An 18590-nucleotide genomic window follows, 5' to 3' on the forward strand; every position below is an offset into this window, starting at 1 on the left:
GTCACATTCCACTAATTCATTTTCACTCACATTTTATCATAAAACTAATATACAAATGTATGAGTCACATTCTACTAATTTTTTCAACACACTTTCTATTACATTTCTTAAATTTTGTGTCGGGTCAAATGATGACAAATTATTAAAGACTATGGGAGTATGTTATTGCAAGATTGACTTTACCTTTTTCAACCTATTAGATTATATTTTGAATCGGTAAAATATCTTTTCAATCCATATTATATACTTCCCATGTCCCCTAAAAATAAGAACTTTTAAAATAGTACGGGTTGTAATGTAAATTTGATAAAGTAAGAGAGATATAAAAAAAATGTGTTATTAGAAAATAAGTTTTACCTTATTAGAGAGAAAGAAATTTCCTTAAATAGAGAGTTTCTATTTTTGAAGGACAGACCAAAAAAGAAAGAATTTTTATTTTTAGGGGAGGAAGAAAATAGTACTTATTAATTTATTTGGAAACTGATACTTTGATTTTAATTTACTAAAAATTACATAAATAGTGTCTAAACTTTGAAGTATGCACATACACAATTCCTATAAAACAGTACTCCTCTTAAACTTTGCATTTTTTTAAAAAAAATTATTACATACTTACACCGTTCCATAATTATGCACTCTTTCCTTTTTAGTCCGCTCCACAAGAATATGCACTTTTCAGTTTTGGAAACTTTTTTCACTCTAATGAGATGAGACTCATTCTCCACTAACAATACTTTAATTACTTTTTCTCTCTACATCTCTCTTATTTTTCCAATTTTGTATTAAAACTCGTGTCGAACTTAAAGTGCATATTCTTTGAGGACGGAGGAAGTAGTATTTTTTTACTATAAATACTCCATCTCATTCTTTCCATTTCCCATCAACATCTTTATCTTTATTGTACTTTTATTTAAAGTTCTAATCTTGAATTTTTTCTTTCCTCTCAAGTAACACGAACATTAAAAATGATATTAAAGTATTAAATTATTGAGTCATAAATGCATATAAGAGAGGGAGATGATACAAACAAGAATGTATCTAAATCTAGACCGCTCAAATCTAGACCCTAGGATTAAGTGATCTAATAGTCAATAATTAACTAAAAACACGGAATGTTATTATTAATCAGTTCTCGATCATTTTATAAAATCATAGTTTGATGTCATTTTTAGATCATTTTATATCATCCTTTATTAAAATTACTTTAAAAAACACTAACAATGACCTAAAATGCCATTGGTATGATTTTGTTCAGTGTTTTTATATTTAGATATAGTTTTGTATGGATTAAAATCCTGATTGATAAGTCATAAGTTAGTGTAATTGTTGGTGTAATAAATTCTTAATTACACAATTAAAACATTATACACTAGAAGTGCGTTAATCTCTATCCGCTACAATCCAAAGTCAGTTTTTGTCGTAGAGTTTCTAGGTTTCATATCGCGCCATTGCCATCCGAGTTCTTGAATCTTTCCACATGCAGCGCCAATTGTTGATTTGAGTAGGTAACAATGCAAAACAAACTTCAACAACGAGGATTTGCATGGTTCGTCAATTGACTACATCCACGGGAAAACATGCACTCAAACTTTCACCTCCATGAAACTGTTGGATCACAATACAAATTGTGAAAGAAACAATGAATGAGAATTATATGATTCAAAACCACAAAGTTGAATCCACACCACTAAATCTAGAACTCTCAAGGAACAAGAAATCAGATGAACTTCTGTTTCTCTTTTCCCCAATTTCTGCTACTTGAACTGATCCTCAACTCCTCCTTTTAAATCTGGTCCAAATCATAAGATTGTCTTCTCTAATTAAATCTCAACCCTCCACTGGATTCAGTTTTAATTATAGATTGAAATTTTGATACTTATGTGTACTATTTCACATGTTGTCTCAAAAATGGAATCAAATTTTATGGTTAAAATATTTAAATTATTCAAGAATAAATATAGAACATGTTCTTATTTCATTTATTTTATTTGAGTTTTCATGTATTTTAATCTTGATGAAACACTAATATGGTCCAACGTGTACTTAATTGTCTAAAGATCGCAAGTATTTATGACTACACTATCCAATGACCTATAAGTTATCATAACTTTCAAGATCAAATGATCATCTTTAAAAATATGAGAATTACTGTGTATATACCATTTTGAATAAATCCAAATTTTGTTTTGATTGAAATTAAGATTAAAATAAAATTAGAGACTCGATCTCTAAATATGGAGTTATGATCCCCAAGTTCTACGTATAAATACCTTAATAGAATCTCATTCCTATTAACCGAAAAGAAACAAATTCTTTCAAGGATATTTTACATTTGAAAATGATTTCCTCATTTCAGAATCCATCAAACAACGTCATGAATATGTACACTTCCGTTTTTAAGTTTATTTATTATTTTGACATATATTGCATGTAAATCATTGATGGAGTACGGACTAAACAAGCCCAACAGCAGTGACGGCCCATCAGCCCAAAGCCCAAGGAAGAGTATCAGATCGGCATTACCAAAGAGTTCGGCCCCAGCCTACAGCTCGGTAAAAGCCAACCAATCAGTTCGGCATTACCAAAGAGTTCGGCCCCAGCCTACAGCTCGGTAAAAGCCGACCAATCAAGCTCTACTCTCAGACCGGCAAAAGCTGCTCGGCAATAGTTCAGCAGTTCGGTCTCAGTATTTGACCGAACTGGGAGATAGTCAACTCATGTCAGAACCTCCACGATCTCCACTACACCCACGATCTATTTAGTGGTGTCAAGCAGTCATTAACTCATGCAGGATAGTGGGCCCATGCAGGATCGCATGACCTCCACGACATCCACAACCATCATTAGTGGTGATGCAAGCCACGATCTTAGTTCAATGTATAAATAGAACTTAGATCAAATAGATTAGGGGGACTCTCCCTCTCGCTCTCTAGAGATAAAATATCAAATAGCAAGTTTGTATTTGTAAGCTGTAGAAAACAGATCAAGCAATACAACTCTGCCCTCTTTTCTTCCCGTGGACGTAGATTTACTTCAGTAAATCGAACCACGTAAATTCTTTGTGTCGTGATCTGTATTTTCCTGCATTCACTAACATCAGAAATTCGCGGATTCATCACTGGCGCCGTCTGTGGAAACAGAGAACCAAATTTGTGATAAAGCGAGTTTTTGATCCTCTTCTACCAAAAAATGCATACCAGATCACATAACACCCGTGCCTCCGTCCGTGATAACCATGAGGAAGCTAATCCAGCAGCCCATAGGCCTGGAAAGCAGCCTCGTGAAAAATCTACTTCCAGTTCTCACGGAGAAGGAACAAGCCGCTCAAAAGGTCCACACACCGAGTCTTCCCAGCAGCCTGATTTGAATGAGGCTGTCAAGCTGTTCTTGGCTGAGAAGCAGGATGAGTTCTTAGCCTTCCTGCAAAAGAGCCAAGAGCCGAAGACGAAAAGGGTGGATTCTCCTTCCTCCTCCAGACATGAAAGTCACTACCGCAGTAGTGCCGTGTCTTCCGGAAAGAAGAATCCTCAACCCGACATGTTCCTGTTCCTCCTCGGTACCGGAACCACAGGAGAACTCCATCTCCTCCGTACCGAAGAGATGTCAGTTCGTCTGAAACGAACTGCAATAAGCCAACGATTGTGAAGTCCAAGCTTCTAAAGAGGATACAAGACCACAATTCAGCTTAAACAAGCAGTTCGTCTAAAACGAACTGCAATAAGCCAACGATTGTGAAGTCCAAGCTTCTAAAGAGGATACAAGACCACAATTCAGCTTAAGAATCAAGCACGTCGTCTGAAACGAACTGCAACAAAAGTCCGATTCACGCGATAAAACTTGCCTGAATTAGGACAAGGGAAAGTCCGATCCACGCGATAAAACTCGCCGAATTAGGACAAGGGAAAGTCCGATCCCCGAATTAGGACAAGGGAAAGTCCGATCCAAGCGATAAAACTCGCCAAATTAGGACACAAGACGAGTCCGGTCAAAGATGTTTATTTCATCAGACCAAAGACGAGTCCGGTCAAAGATGTTTATTTCATCAGACCAAAGACGAGTCCGGTCAAAGATGTTTATTTCATCCGACCAAAGACGAGTCCGGTCAAAAATGTTTATTTCATCCGACCAAAGACGAGTCGGTCAAAGATGTTTATTTCATCAGACCAAAGACGAGTCGGTCAAAGATGTTTATTTCATCAGACCAAAGACGAGTCGGTCAAAGATGTTTATTTCATCAGACCAAAGACGAGTCCGGTCAAAGATGTTTATTTCATCAGACCAAAGACGAGTCCGGTCAAAGATGTTTATTTCATCCGACCAAAGACGAGTCCGGTCAAAAATGTTTATTTCATCCGACAAAGACGAGTCCGGTCAAAGATGTTTATTTCATCAGACCAAAGACGAGTCCGGTCAAAGATGTTTATTTCATCCGACCAAAGACGAGTCCGGTCAAAAATGTTTATTTCATCAGACCAAAGACGAGTCCGGTCAAAGATGTTTATTTCATCAGACCAAAGACGAGTCCGGTCAAAGATGTTATTTCATCAGACAAAGACGAGTCCGGTCAAAGATGTTTATTTCATCAGACCAAAGACAAACATCAACTTACCCCGTACCTTTATCCAGAATGCCGAAGTGACTCGCTTCGCCGAAGTAATTCACTTCGCTTTTCGGGGGGGTAGTGATGGAGTACGGACTAAACAAGCCCAACAGCAGTGACGGCCATCAGCCAAAAGCCCAAGGAAGAGTATCAGATCGGCATTACCAAAGAGTTCGGCCCAGCTACAGCTCGTAAAAGCCAACCAATCAGTTCGGCATTACCAAAGAGTTCGGCCCAGCCTACAGCTCGGTAAAAGCCGACCAATCAAGCTCTACTCTCAGACCGGCAAAAGCTGCTCGGCAATAGTTCAGCAGTTCGGTCTCAGTATTTGACCGAACTGGGAGATAGTCAACTCATGTCAGAACCTCCACGATCTCCACTACACCCACGATCTATTTAGTGGTGTCAAGCAGTCATTAACTCATGCAGGATAGTGGCCCATGCAGGATCGCATGACCTCCACGACATCCACAACCATCATTAGTGGTGATGCAAGCCACGATCTTAGTTCAATGTATAAATAGAACTTAGATCAAATAGATTAGGGGGACTCTCCCTCTCGCTCTCTAGAGATAAAATATCAAATAGCAAGTTTGTATTTGTAAGCTGTAGAAAACAGATCAAGCAATACAACTCTGCCCTCTTTTCTTCCCGTGGACGTAGATTTACTTCAGTAAATCGAACCACGTAAATTCTTTGTGTCGTGATCTGTATTTTCCTGCATTCACTAACATCAGAAATTCGCGGATTCATCAATCATTAATTTTAATTCCAACATATCTTTTATTGAAAACGTAAAACTCATATAGTAAGAATTTTCTTCCCCCATGATAGATCGGAGATTAGCCACCTAAAGGCGAATTTGTAAAATTGCAAAATGTGTTAATTAATATAACTTTCAAACAAACCACGCCGTCTAATCTTCTAATTAATTAATTATAACATACACGAAGGTGCATAGCATAATACTGATAAGGTTTAATGGCTTAGATACATGTTTCTTGCATAACTAAAACGGAAAAACAAGCATTCTTTCTTAATCCTATCTTTGCAACCTTTTCACCTTCCGTAGTGTTCTACTTATCTTAATTACACTCTAATTACAATATTCTATCAAATATATTATTTATTGAAGGGACCATATAATTCTGAATTTGTGGTTTGGACATTAATTTGTAGAATAGGCGGTGGTGCAAATCATGTGTGGCAGTACACATCACATATATCGTGAAGGGAAATCTAGTCTTTTTCGACAAGTGCACCCCCAAAATTGGTTAGTGTTCACGGGTCCACTCTTTTCTTCACAAATATTACATGTCCCATTTACTATATATAGACTATAGTGCTTGCCTAACGCCATAAGTTACTATATGAATAGAATAAACTCCAATGAATAGAATAAACTCCAATCAGCTCATAATGCGTACAACAATGTCAATTCTCCATGTCATAATAATTTTATTTCTCCTAGTATCAATGAATTGTTGGGCACATAGGTTTGGTGGCGAAGGAGGAAGACGAAGGATGATGGGCTCATCGGAGCCGATTCCCACCGGGGGTAGCGGGGAAGCCCACGCCCCGAGTTGGGACTATAGTTGGGGGTGGGGCTCGAGCCCAACATCCGGGTGGGGCTACGGATCGGGCTCGGGTAAGTCTCCTAACGGGTTTGGGAGGCGGTCCGGGTTTGGGTTTGGGTCGGGATCTGGCTCGGGATCCGGATATGGCTATGGTTCTGGTAGTGGTGGCGCTCATGGAGGCAGTTATGGGAGTGGCAACGGAAACGAAGGCGGTAACGGTGGCAGGCCCGACAACCATTCGCCATCAAACAATAAGCGTGGTTGAATATGGACTCATATAATAAGGCCAAGATATATGAGTTATATGGGCTTATTTGACTGTTTAGTAGATAAGATGAGGCTCATGTTAGACACTTGAAGCCCATCTTTATCTTAAAGCTCATCTTACTCTAATTATCTTGTGTTATCTTAATATGCATGAAATGTGTATGATTTAACTATGTAGTGTGACACAAAGCATGCGTGATGCTTTTAATAGGACCTCTTGTGCCCTAATTATTTGTGTTGGTGTGGAAACAAGTGCGTATGAAAAGGAAACTTTTATGCTATTATAACTATAAAATCGTGAATGACAATATATATATGAAGCTGTGTGAAAGGAATGTCCCGATTAGTTTTGCAGATCTCTGTAATTAATGAATGTTTTGATACCCGACTAAAATTCCAAATTTGGTACCCTACTTTTTCCTTAAAAAACTTTTTAGTCTATACATTAAGTGTGTAATTTTTTTGTCACAAACAATATGTTTTGGTCTAAACTTAAACTTTTTACGTTAAAACTAATGGTCAAACGTGTTTGACCAAATTAATGATTTAATTATAATCTAATTAATTTAATATTAAAATTTATAACATATATTTTACTTAAAATAAAAATTGATTAAGTTAAAAGAAAATATACTTAGAATAAAAATTAAAAGCAAATTTGCTTTCCACAAATCATAACAAAATTACGGAAAAAATTGAAGGAAATTTGCTTTCCACAAATCGTCACAAAATTACGGAAAAAATTTAAAGGGAATTTGTTCCCTACAAATCGTCACAAAATTACGGAATTTGTTCCCTAAACCCAATGGTTATCCACCGGTTCCGGTTCTACATTCCATTGACCTTAATTGCCACGGTTCTGAACCGGGATCACCGGTTCCAATTCCGATTACAAACCGACTGTCTCAAACTATAGTTAACTGCCATTCCGGTTCGGTTTGGGCACTTCTATTCGAAACTTTTAAAATATTTGCTCAAGTTTTACTACATAGTTTGCAATCCATTCTAATCTACGAAAACTGTTGGAAACTTATTTTACTAAAACATATTTGATCACATCCCTATTATTAAGTACTTAAAGATGTCGATAAAATAAAAAGTTCGGTTAGCAGGGTAATTTGGTTTAGGTATTAATTACAAAGGTTGAATGATTTGATACTTGTAGTTGGTTGACTGTATGTTATCCCAAAAATGGACTCAAATATTACGGTTGAAATATTTAAAATTATTCAAAATAAATATAGAATGTGATCTTATTTCATGAATTTTATTTGACTTTAAAACGGCCAAGCGGAAGGAGAAGGCCAAGGAAACACAAGTCGATTTGCCTCGGGTCGAGCGGCAGGCCACCTCACTGCAGCTACTACGTCGTCGTTGACTAGAAAATCATCAAACTACTCAATATTGCAGAAGACGAGAACTCCAGATCCCAGCTCACTCAACTCCTTAACTATACCAAGTCGCCGTTGGGATTCAGACAACTCTGCCTGCTTATCAGAGGTTTTTTTATTTGTTTTTTTCATTTTTTTTCCTTATAGCATTTTTTATTGTTTATTTTAATTATATACCGTATATTTTTTTTTCTATGTTCGGCCTTCATTTTATATAATCATGATATTTTATTTTATTTGATAAACACAAACAATTAGAATTGCATTATTTATAATCTCATTTATTTTTTCAATTTTGGATAAATATACTCATAAGTACTACCTTAAATTTTACATTTATATATTGTTATGTATAAAATTAGCTATCTATATTTTACTAAATTATTATGCGGAAAATTATAGCCTAATAAACAGGCAACTGAATCTACTAATGTGAGAAATTAAATACAGTTTTAATCACCAAACAAACACCATCTATACAAAAATGGAAGAATTAAATATTAATTACCAAACAAACGTAAAAATGGAAAATGAAACGCTGCATAAAGGATTGAACTGTCGACCTCTAGACTAGAAGCCGCATAATGAAACCATCTCCGCTACATGAAACTATAATAAGTTTTGTTTGAATATAGACTCGGGATTTCATGGACGTCTGAAATAGAAGATGAAGATAAAATATAATTAAAATATTGTTAGTAAAAAAATTATTTTACTTTAAAGATTTAAGTAGTAGAAAATTTAGTAAAACATGAATCACTGTATTAGTAGAATGTAAATTTTACTTAGTATTTATAAAAGTGAAATGAGATTTTAATTTGTGACTGAACAAAATTAGCTACATAAAACTTCTATTAATAAAATAAATTAGAATAAATTAAATTAAGCTTGGTGAAATATCATGAATTCGCTACAAATTATTTTGAATAACTATAAAAATGTTGAATTAAAAATAAAAAAATTCTCGCATACGAAATTAGATCCAGAATCATAAATGGTTTTCAACACTTTAATTTAATGCAACTATATACACATAAAACCCCTCTATTTAAAATTTCTATAATTAGTTGTAACATTCCATATGCTGATATTACTCTCCTATTATTTACATTAAGAAATAAATCAATGATTTAATTCTTGAAAATCACCACTATAAATATTCTTCCCAATGCGTACTTGGAAATCAAATTTTTCCTAACACTAATACACGAATACACTCCTTTTCCCCCAAATTTCTCAATGGCTGCGGCTATAATCACGAAATTAGGTCAAATATATACATAAGAGTTTAGATCCTCTACTTTTTCCAAAACTCTTGCGTTTCGCATTCCTTTACAATTTGTTTTACCCTTCTGCGTCCATGGATGGAATCGAATCAAACCGACAACCCTGTACGAAGAAGCTAAAGAAAGAGGTTAGCCTTTTGTAACTCAAAATAAAAATATTCATGATTAGTGTTTGATTAAGGTGATTGATTGTATTGATATAGTAGACTATATTGTTGGCTAGGCTTTAGGGTTTGGGGATGACAGGATAAGCGAGTTACCTGATGACATCATCTTCACTATTCTCTCATTCCTACCCTTGGAAGACGTTGTTTCCACTAGCCTTCTTTCACCACGATGGTTGGATTTGTGGAAGCATAGTCCTTATCTCGAATTTTTCGACACTGATGATCTCTACCGAATAAAGAGTGATACAGAGCATGCTTCGTGGGATGTAGGGACATGCAAGCATGTCAAAATGGTGAATTCGGTTCTTGAATCGCATCAAGCCCTCTTCCTAAAACACTTCAGGCTTAATTTCTATGTAAACAAGTCTGCACAAAGCGTAGTCACCAAATGGCTCGGATTTGTCTGGTCGAGACAAGTTGAGAGCTTGAATATGAACTTCCGGTGCTACAATGTAAAGCATGCAGTTATGTTAGAAGATTTGTTGGGACAGATGAGGCCAATGAAATATCTCCAGAATTTGTCGCTAATCATGATGAAAGTAAGTGGTGAAGACATCTCATTGTTCCTAAAAAATTGCCCTTTCCTTAGGAAATTGAGAATCGCACATTCATTTTTGACATCTGACGTTCATATCTCCGGGGCAACTCTTGCATTGGAGAATCTTTGGATAATTGGATGCAGCTTTATGGAATCCGTTGTAATCAATATTTTTGCTCCAAATGTTTTTATGGTTTGTGTTGATGCAAGACCGGGGAAACTTCGGTTCAAGAATGTTCCAAGACTTGCAGATGCAAGACTTAGAATAACAGGTCCAACATATACAATGGACCATTTTACTTCTACCTTGTCCTGCTTGACTTCCCAACTCCATAGACTTACCTTGGATGGTCGCGACACTGACAAGCTTTTGGCGAAAGGGTTTCCTCAACTGCCTAATCTCAAAGAATTGTCCGTTGAGCTCACCTGTCTTTTGCCAGTGACTCATGTGATATCGGCATGTCCTCGTCTTCATTGCTTCATTTTCATGGTTGGTATACATTTTTAGTTACTACTTATCTTCTCAATGTCATATTTTCTTACATATGGATAGATATATATACCCCTAGGGATGTATTCATATTTATATGGTAAACATCGTTAAAAAACAAAGCACCTGTTAGTCTATTGGATCCTGTGATCTAACGATTAGATTAATGCCACGTGTTATTAAATAATATAGATTATTGTGTGCAGTGCCTTGACAAAGCCGAAGATGCAACAACACATTACAGAAGATACAAAATTTTTACTTTTAAAGGATCTTGTGCGGCAAATATCATCCAATCGGTGACGTATATTGAAGAAAGCGGTGCATTTCAAAAAATAAAAAATCCCTTTTCGCTTATGAGTGAGGACAGCTTGAAACAGTTTGTAGCCCAATTATCTCTACAAGTTGAACTCCAGTTTCAAGTTCAACTTCGGTTTCAACTTAAGAGCTACTTCATTAGGTATTTTTATTAGTACAAATGCATTTTTAGTTCATGTAAAGGATGTGACATTGGAAATAATTTTGGTTAGGTTAATTTTAATTATCGTATAAGTAATGTTATATAGTAGTATATAGATTATGCAACTACTGTAATAACTGTATTTACTCATGTTATTGTGCATTTGTGAACAATCAAAACCAAATGCATGGACTATTTCAAAATTGATTAACCCAAAATTTTTCTATTTATCGGTGACTCCAAGTTTTGGACTGACTTTTATAGTTCCTCTCTTACCCATAAAAACACATATACTTTCCATTTTCGTACATCCCATAAAAATGTGTATTCTATTTTTAGAAAGGTATCCCAATTTATTACCTACACATCAACATATTTATCATCATTAAACACTACTAATAATGTGGGTCTTACAATCCACTAAGAGCATCATTAACCCCGACCAGAATCCAGGCCCCAAGTCCCCTCCACGTCATCATTCCCCTAATTTTCTGCTCCAGGCCAAAACTCCTATAACCCTACGGGCCCCATCCAGGCCCCAACTATTAAATTTTACTATTCACAACTACAAGCTATTTTACTCGTAAAATAGAAAACGTTAAGCGGTTATAACACAAAATATTCATTCTTCATTTGGAAATTAAAAATTACAAACATAGAAATTTAAAATTAAAAAAAGTACATTAAAAAAAGCAAGCCCATTAAAATTGAACAAATACTTAAATACATAAAACTGAAATAAAACCCAGTCCATTAAATATACTAAACCTAAAATTTTCTACTTACTCTTCTTCCCCTCCTCTCTTCCCCCACATAGTCATCTTCTTCCCCTCTCTTTTCGATTTTCTTTCTCTACTTCCATTTCCGTCAACTACACCTCTCCTCAACTTAAAAATACAAAAAATATGAAGGTTCAAAGAACAAATACTCAAAAAATCAATTTAAAAAAATGAATTACGGCCCAGCCCGGGAGTGGCAACGTTGGGCTGCACCGCACCCAGGCGCGGCCTCAGGCCTCTCCGGCGGTCCTGGACCCGTCCCAGCCCCTTCCCCGTCGCCCTACAACGCGCCAGGCCCGAGCCGAACCTCAGTTGTGTTAAGCCATACTTAATGATGCTCTAACACTACTTTAACTACCATTTCCTCCTCTTTCTCACTTTACCAATTTTATCTTAATTCACATGCCATATCAATTGCCCATAATTTTTATAGGACGGAGGGAGTATATTTATAAATTTTGTTTGTTCACATGCTCTATAAATATGTAGCGCGTGCAAGATTATAATTCACTTCTTCATTGTCTTTCCTCATTGCATCACAAATTTTCTAAAAAAAATAATTTGTTGAAACCATGGAATTCATCTTCCTTAACGATCTGCAACCTAGCAATATTTCGTCAGTCATTCGAGTCCGGTGTGTACGTGTTTTTGAATTCATTAAACATAGAAACAAATCCAATGTAATCTCCTTGGAATGTATTCATTAACCTTATTTAGTTTTTTAGTTATTTATCTAAACCAATAGTTGTTTATTTTTCCATGCAGCGTACTAGAAATCAAGGCACGTTTCCCTAAGATTTACAAAATAGGTTTGGTGACCGAATTCAGGAAGGTTCAATTGTTACTATTTGCCATTTTTTGTAAGAAAAAAATCGAGTGCATACTCCTATTACGGATCATGAATCCACAATTACTATGTGCTCCAAAAGAAGGATATCTGAAGTCAACGACTCCAAATTTCCATGATTTATGCATTCATTCAAGACAATTGATCTGATCAAGCAAATAAAAAATAAACTTAATGAAGAGTCACTCTTTGGTACTTTTTGAGGACTCTCTCCGTCTCAAGGTAGTTGGGGCATTTCTTTTGGGTATGAGATTTAAAAATTGATTTATTAAAGGTTAAAGTGGAGAGGGGAAAGTAAGAGATGGAATAAATTAAGAGAGATGAAGAGAGAGTAAAGTAAGAGATGTAATAAAGTTTTTACCAAAAAAGAAAATGACTTAATTACCTTGGGACAAATAAAAAAGAATAGACTCAACAACCTTGGGATTAATAATAATAATAATAATAATAATAATAATAATAATAATAATAATAATAATAATATTAGAGAAGATGTGTTGTACCACCAATATAAACGGCTGTGAGCGCTTCCTTGCCACGTAGGCCGTTTTCCTTATTTTGAGTATCTTTTCTTCTAGAGTACTAAACTAGAAAACTAGTAACCTGAAAATGCATGTTTAGCTTTTTTTTAGTATCCAACCTTTAGAAAATTAAATTCTTAGTTAAAAAGATTCAAAAATCCCAAATTCAGTCGTACCTTTTACCATTATGCCCTTTTGTCCTTTAAGGGTGTATTTGACAATTTTCACACTTTTTTATTTTTTTTTAGTTAATTAATTGAAGATGATATTGATCAGGACAGGACAGAGTGGCCAAAAAATTTGAAGAATTCCCGGGATTGGATCTTGAGCTTGGAGAAGCATTTGCGTTTCAGGGATTTCTTGGCGAGGTCAGCGTGCATGTGACGGTGGATTTCAGCGGCAAGATCGCGGGCGGCGGCGATGTCAATAATTGTTGGTGTCATTTGGAGGTCATGAAGGTGCAAAAGATAATCAAGAATATCAGCAAAATTTCGTCACTGATTCTCACCTAAATGAAAACGGATTCTTAGATTTCAGTCGCAGTTTTAGTTTCTCCAAGGTGCTCCGGTACAGTCTTCCTCTCCACCAGTACTGTCTAAATTGAGGTTTTCTTCATTTTAAAAAAATGCAGATTCAGACTAATTAGGAAGGAAGCTGCTATCTGAACACCTTCTCCGTACGTTTGGCTAAACTTATTTCTAACACAAGTATACTTGCAAGTGTATGGGGATAATGTAGCAAACAACAAGCAAGAGTATCGTATCCACAGAGACAATGAGTGTCAACCTAAATACCACGAACCAACCTCAACTACTATCTAGATGAATCAGAAGAGTTTGTTTTCTAAATCTACTTAAATGCAAAAGCATAAACAATAATTAAAGCAATTGGAAACAACTTGGAGAACTAAAAGCAAACGAAAGGTAATGGATGTAGATCAAGGATGGGGAAGGTAGAATCCTACGGGATCGATAACAATTATCATATGCTCAACTAATTTCCGAAATATGCCAACAAATGGTCTCAAGGGTTATTAAGCTATCACTAAAGTAAAACTATATCTTCTCTCGTAGCATACAATTTGTAGATTGCTACCTAGAACCGAAGTCTCCTTCCTAGAACTAACGCAACAACTCCTAATAACTCCTAAGATACTTAGCTTCATTCAAAGGCTCAAATCTCTTGATTATATTGGCAAAGACGTCAATTTCTTCTCTTTCAAATTAGACTACTAACCTCTCGGTTCTTGTAGTATAGGGAAGTAAGGATCGATACCACAGAGATGATGTGTTTGACATTTGCTTGCGAGACACAAAATGGGAATGGTTGTTGCCACGCTTTCTAGGGGTGGGTTAAGTTAAACTACTGGACTTAGAGGATGGAAACTAACTAAACTGATCAACTCATGAAAACTAGACAGTCTACTTGATCAACTTGACTGAACTTTCCGTAAATAGGCAAACAGAATAAACGGGGGACTGTCAGTCCCCTGCAAAGTGTACGATAAAGTAAAACTTTTCTAACAACTTCATCTTCTTCATAAAATCAACATGGAAAATAGAGTAGACGGAAAACAGATCTGAGAAGTTACGGAGGACGAAACATCAAAACTACTCATAGACCTAAATCTACTCCTGAAATCTAAACTACAACTACGTAAACAAGAATTGCCCCATAATCATGCAGAAATAAACAGTAGCTACCAGATCTAAATAGAAACGTGAATTGAGAACTCAGATCTTACCGAACCAACATGAAATGGAACGCTTGAGTTGAGATATGCGAAATAAAACAGAAATCAAGGCAGATCGAAAACAACACGCACGAAATGGAACATGTTAGCTGGAAATGTAAACATAACTTCAAATCTACTAAATCAAACATCAAAAGTCGATAACATCCAGAAATGAACTACGGAAGCAGGAAATTGTTTCATCACCCCTTCTCGGAGTGGAATAACAGAACTGAAAGTTTAAAACTAAACACCAACACCAAAACGCCAACTAAACTAAACTAGAACAAGACCAAGTGTGTGTGTGTGATGAAAACAGAAAGATGAAGTTTTCGAAGCTCCCAATTCCAGCTCTCGAAGAGAGCCGAAGACTAATGAGTGACACCGATCAAAAAGCTCTCCCCTTCCTCATTCTCTATGTCCATTTATAGGAAGGCGTGAGGTCTCAATCCCTAGGGTATTTGATCTCTGAAAAGTCTGTTCTGCCCTTTTCTCTTGGGGATTTGTCTTGTACAACACATCAGTCTTCGAATTGGTGTTCCCGCTGCATGTAATTTTGTTCCAACTTGACCCGTTTGCGCAGCAACTTGGCTTCTTCTCCTGATCAATTCATCCACCCAGTTGATCAACTCAGTTTCTGAACATGGCGGACTTACACACACCTGGCTCAAAATTAGACGTTAGTTTACAGAATTTGATGTAATTTTCTGATAAAACACATGCATGAAACGAGCCTCATCAGATGTATTCCTACTATGAGGCCCTTATAATTAATGTGTTTCAGAGTAATATATAAAAATACAATATATCATAATATTTTTTTTACATAGACATATAAGAATTATCTTAATTTAATTAAATTATAGTAGTGCTAAATAAACCTTTATTTTTAAACTTACATAATATTTATTGCTCCCCAATACATGTACTCTAAAAATGGGCAATAGGCGGAACATCGAATTCAATACGAGCCCATTAGATATAAGTTCAATTTTGTTGCTTTTTTATCAACCTAACTTCTCGCTAACTATGGAAAAGTCATTTGTGCAAATTGCATCCGATGTGAATTTCGTAAAATATGACATAGAGAAGTAAAGTGAGTAAAATATGAAAGACCAAGATCAAATGTGAATAAAGTAAAAGAGAACAACATAAAAAGTGAGTAATAAATTAGAAGTCATTTTTCATTTAAATATAAGCATATTTTTCATGGATAGTCCGAAACGGAGATGTGAGACTATTTTTTGTAGACGAAGATAATATTTAATCAAATGGATGATTTGACAGTGAAGCTAAATTGGCCAAATGGGCTATGCAGGCCCAACCTATGCCCGTGAGGCCCGAATAATTCAATCACGAAACTTTGAAATTGTTATCCATTTAAAGCAAGTGAATTTATTAGTGGGGTCAATATTAACTTTTAGATTCTAGATATTGATCATTTTGTGTTTTATTAGCATTGATTATTTAAAATCTTAAAATTATAGATGCTATGTTTATATAATTATTGGGATTCTTTGTTAATTTATTATACTTCATTCGTTAGTTATTTTTGAATGATTGATTGTTGTAAAAATTGAGATGTTTTAGCATGTAGATATATTTATAGAGAAGTTATTTTTTAGTCTTATTAATGAATTTGTATAATTATTGCTACATATAAACTATAGTATTTGAGTATAAATTGGTTGCTTTATATATTGAATTTCTGATTATATATTGTAGCTAGTAGTTGGATTGGATTGACTTAATTTTATTAGTTTTTTTCTGGTCTTATTATATATTGATTGAATTTGTAGAGACAAAATTTTCATCTTTCTTTAAGAGTTCAGGCTTATTTTGTATTTATTTTAATTTTATAAAATTTTATTTCTCTTTCATAAATTTAGTGCTAATATTTAAATTTGTGTACGCTTGTGATGAATTGTTTACCGAGGAATTAAAGAACAATGTCCCAATTAAAAATACTTATATTTATCTGGAACCTTATATATGGAAGCACGCATAGGCGGGTGGAAAACTAGTCTAATTAAAAGAAAACAACTTGCCTTCTCCTTCGCATCCAGGCGAGGACACACATGGAGTTAGGGTAGGGCTTAAGCCCTTACCTAATTTCTTTTTTCCCTTTTATCATATTGTAAATTTTTTAAAAATTTTCAAAAGACCATCTTGAGCCCTTACCAAATCCTTTCTATTGAACACTAAATCTCCTAACATAAACGATAGAAAGGGGCTGAACTAAATTTGTAAATTTGAAATCTGCATATGCGAACTAATTATGTAGTACTATATTTGAAATTTAATCCTAATGATAGTTTTAATTCTTGGAAATAGTGTCGAGCTGAAAGCCTTTTGGTTTCTTCATACAAAAAGTAGAGATATCACATTTTAATATTGAATCTATTCTCTAATTAATTAATTAATTAATCGGATAAAGGTTATTTAGTTATTTAATGTGTAGATTCAATTTTTCACTATTTCGATTCCTTTTCCATTTTTTACAGCTACTGTAGGACAATATTTGATTTATTCAATTGGGTTTAATATTTTGTTTAATATATTATTCATATATTACTAAAAAATTGAGTATTTCATTAACTAATAGTCTTACTTTGACTCGGTCTGAATTTTAACATTTACAATGAAAACTGACGGTAAAAAAGTTAGTAAAATATGAGTTTCATATTTTATATTAGTTTATGATGAACTGTGAGTAAGACGAGTTAATGGAATGTGAAGTTCACTTACCAAAAGTAATAAAAGGATAAATGAGATTCTTTTGGCTGACGAGCGAGAAAAGAAAATAAGAGACAATTATTCGCGGACGAAAGAAGTATATATAGGTTAGTGATCAAGATATAACTAATCTTAAGTGTATAACTAGAGAACAAATCTCAGCCACACATCTTAATGGAACAAATATTATTTATTTTAAGAATACAAAATAGTCCAAGGGTATTTTTGGAAATTATATTATGGAAAATACCAGAATTAAGCGGCAATTGATAAGTAGGGAGGAGGGCTGTTCTCCGGCGATGAAGGCGTCCGCCGCCGTCAATTCCACATTATTAATCTCTCTCTCTGCCTCCAATTTCATATTCCTCGGATTTTCAACATTCGAATGCTCTACGGACCCACCACCAATTCAGATCTCTGTCTTTTCCAGGTGGGGATATCCATCTTTGTTTTGTTATTTTATTTTATTTTTGTTTATTTCTTGGCTTGATCATCGTCGCTTTGATTGGCTATGGCGTTGATGTTGGACCAAAAAGGGGAAATTTGGCTTCTTTGTTTTGGTAATTCATGATGAATAGATTGATTTCATGTAGGAAAATTATGTGTTTTGATTGATGCAGATTGAATGTGTTTCTTCCCCTAAAGGCGTCCTCCGCCGGGCTGTTCGCGGCGATGACGGCGGTGGTGAACAAGCTCCAACCCTTGCAGCTCGCTGAGATATGGAGATGCAATGGAGGGTGATAAATTGAATGGCTGAGTCATTTCGTATGTAAAAATGATAGTTGTTGAATATTTGATAATGAGTTTGGAAATTTATTGTTGAACAATTGAATCAAATTGTATATTGTTGAACACATCACTCTTATCATGATATTACTTCACTCTTGTTTACAAAACACATCACTCTTAGCATGATTTTACTTCACTCTTGTTTATGAAACACATCACTCTTATTATGATTTTACTTCACTCTTGTTCACAAAACACATCACTCTTATTATGATTTTACTTCACTTTATTATGATTTTACTTCACTCTTGTTCACAAAACGCATCACTCTTATTGTGATTTTACCTTCACTCTTGTTCACAAAACGCATCACTCTTATTGTGAATTTACTTCACTCTTGTTCACAAAACGCATCACTCTTATTGTGATTTTACTTCACTCTTGTTCACAAAAACGCATCACTCTTATTA

At 35.0% G+C, this 18590-nt stretch overlaps 2 protein-coding genes across 2 annotated transcripts; both read left to right on the forward strand.

Moving 5' to 3' along the window:
- The first annotated feature begins 6076 nt into the window (after positions 1-6076).
- Positions 6077-6442, forward strand: LOC121791443 (putative glycine-rich cell wall structural protein 1). Its single transcript, XM_042189397.1, has one exon. It carries the CDS (start codon positions 6077-6079, stop codon positions 6440-6442), a length of 366 nt encoding a protein of 121 aa, XP_042045331.1.
- Positions 6443-9195: 2753 nt separating this feature from the next.
- LOC121791445 (putative F-box/LRR-repeat protein At4g15060) lies at positions 9196-18107 on the forward strand. The gene is made up of 4 exons (XM_042189398.1): positions 9196-9249; positions 9345-10320; positions 13200-13381; positions 18012-18107. Exons 1-4 carry the CDS (start codon positions 9196-9198, stop codon positions 18105-18107), a joined length of 1308 nt encoding a protein of 435 aa, XP_042045332.1.
- Positions 18108-18590: the final 483 nt, after the last annotated feature.

This window comes from Salvia splendens, unplaced genomic scaffold, assembly GCF_004379255.2.
Source record: "Salvia splendens isolate huo1 unplaced genomic scaffold, SspV2 ctg812, whole genome shotgun sequence".
NCBI lineage: Eukaryota > Viridiplantae > Streptophyta > Magnoliopsida > Lamiales > Lamiaceae > Salvia > Salvia splendens.

What these genes read in the sequence shown, in the direction of transcription:
- LOC121791445 (XM_042189398.1), top strand. Translation starts at nt 9,196, where the DNA reads ATGGATGGAATCGAATCAAACCGACAACCCTGTACGAAGAAGCTAAAG. An exon ending in CGAAGAAGCTAAAGAAAGAG is followed by an intron (nt 9,250 to 9,344) that starts GTTAGCCTTTTG and finishes ATTGTTGGCTAG; the next exon opens with GCTTTAGGGTTTGGGGATGA. An exon ending in TTGCTTCATTTTCATGGTTG is followed by an intron (nt 10,321 to 13,199) that starts GTATACATTTTT and finishes GATATTGATCAG; the next exon opens with GACAGGACAGAGTGGCCAAA.
- LOC121791443 (XM_042189397.1), top strand. Translation starts at nt 6,077, where the DNA reads ATGAATTGTTGGGCACATAGGTTTGGTGGCGAAGGAGGAAGACGAAGG.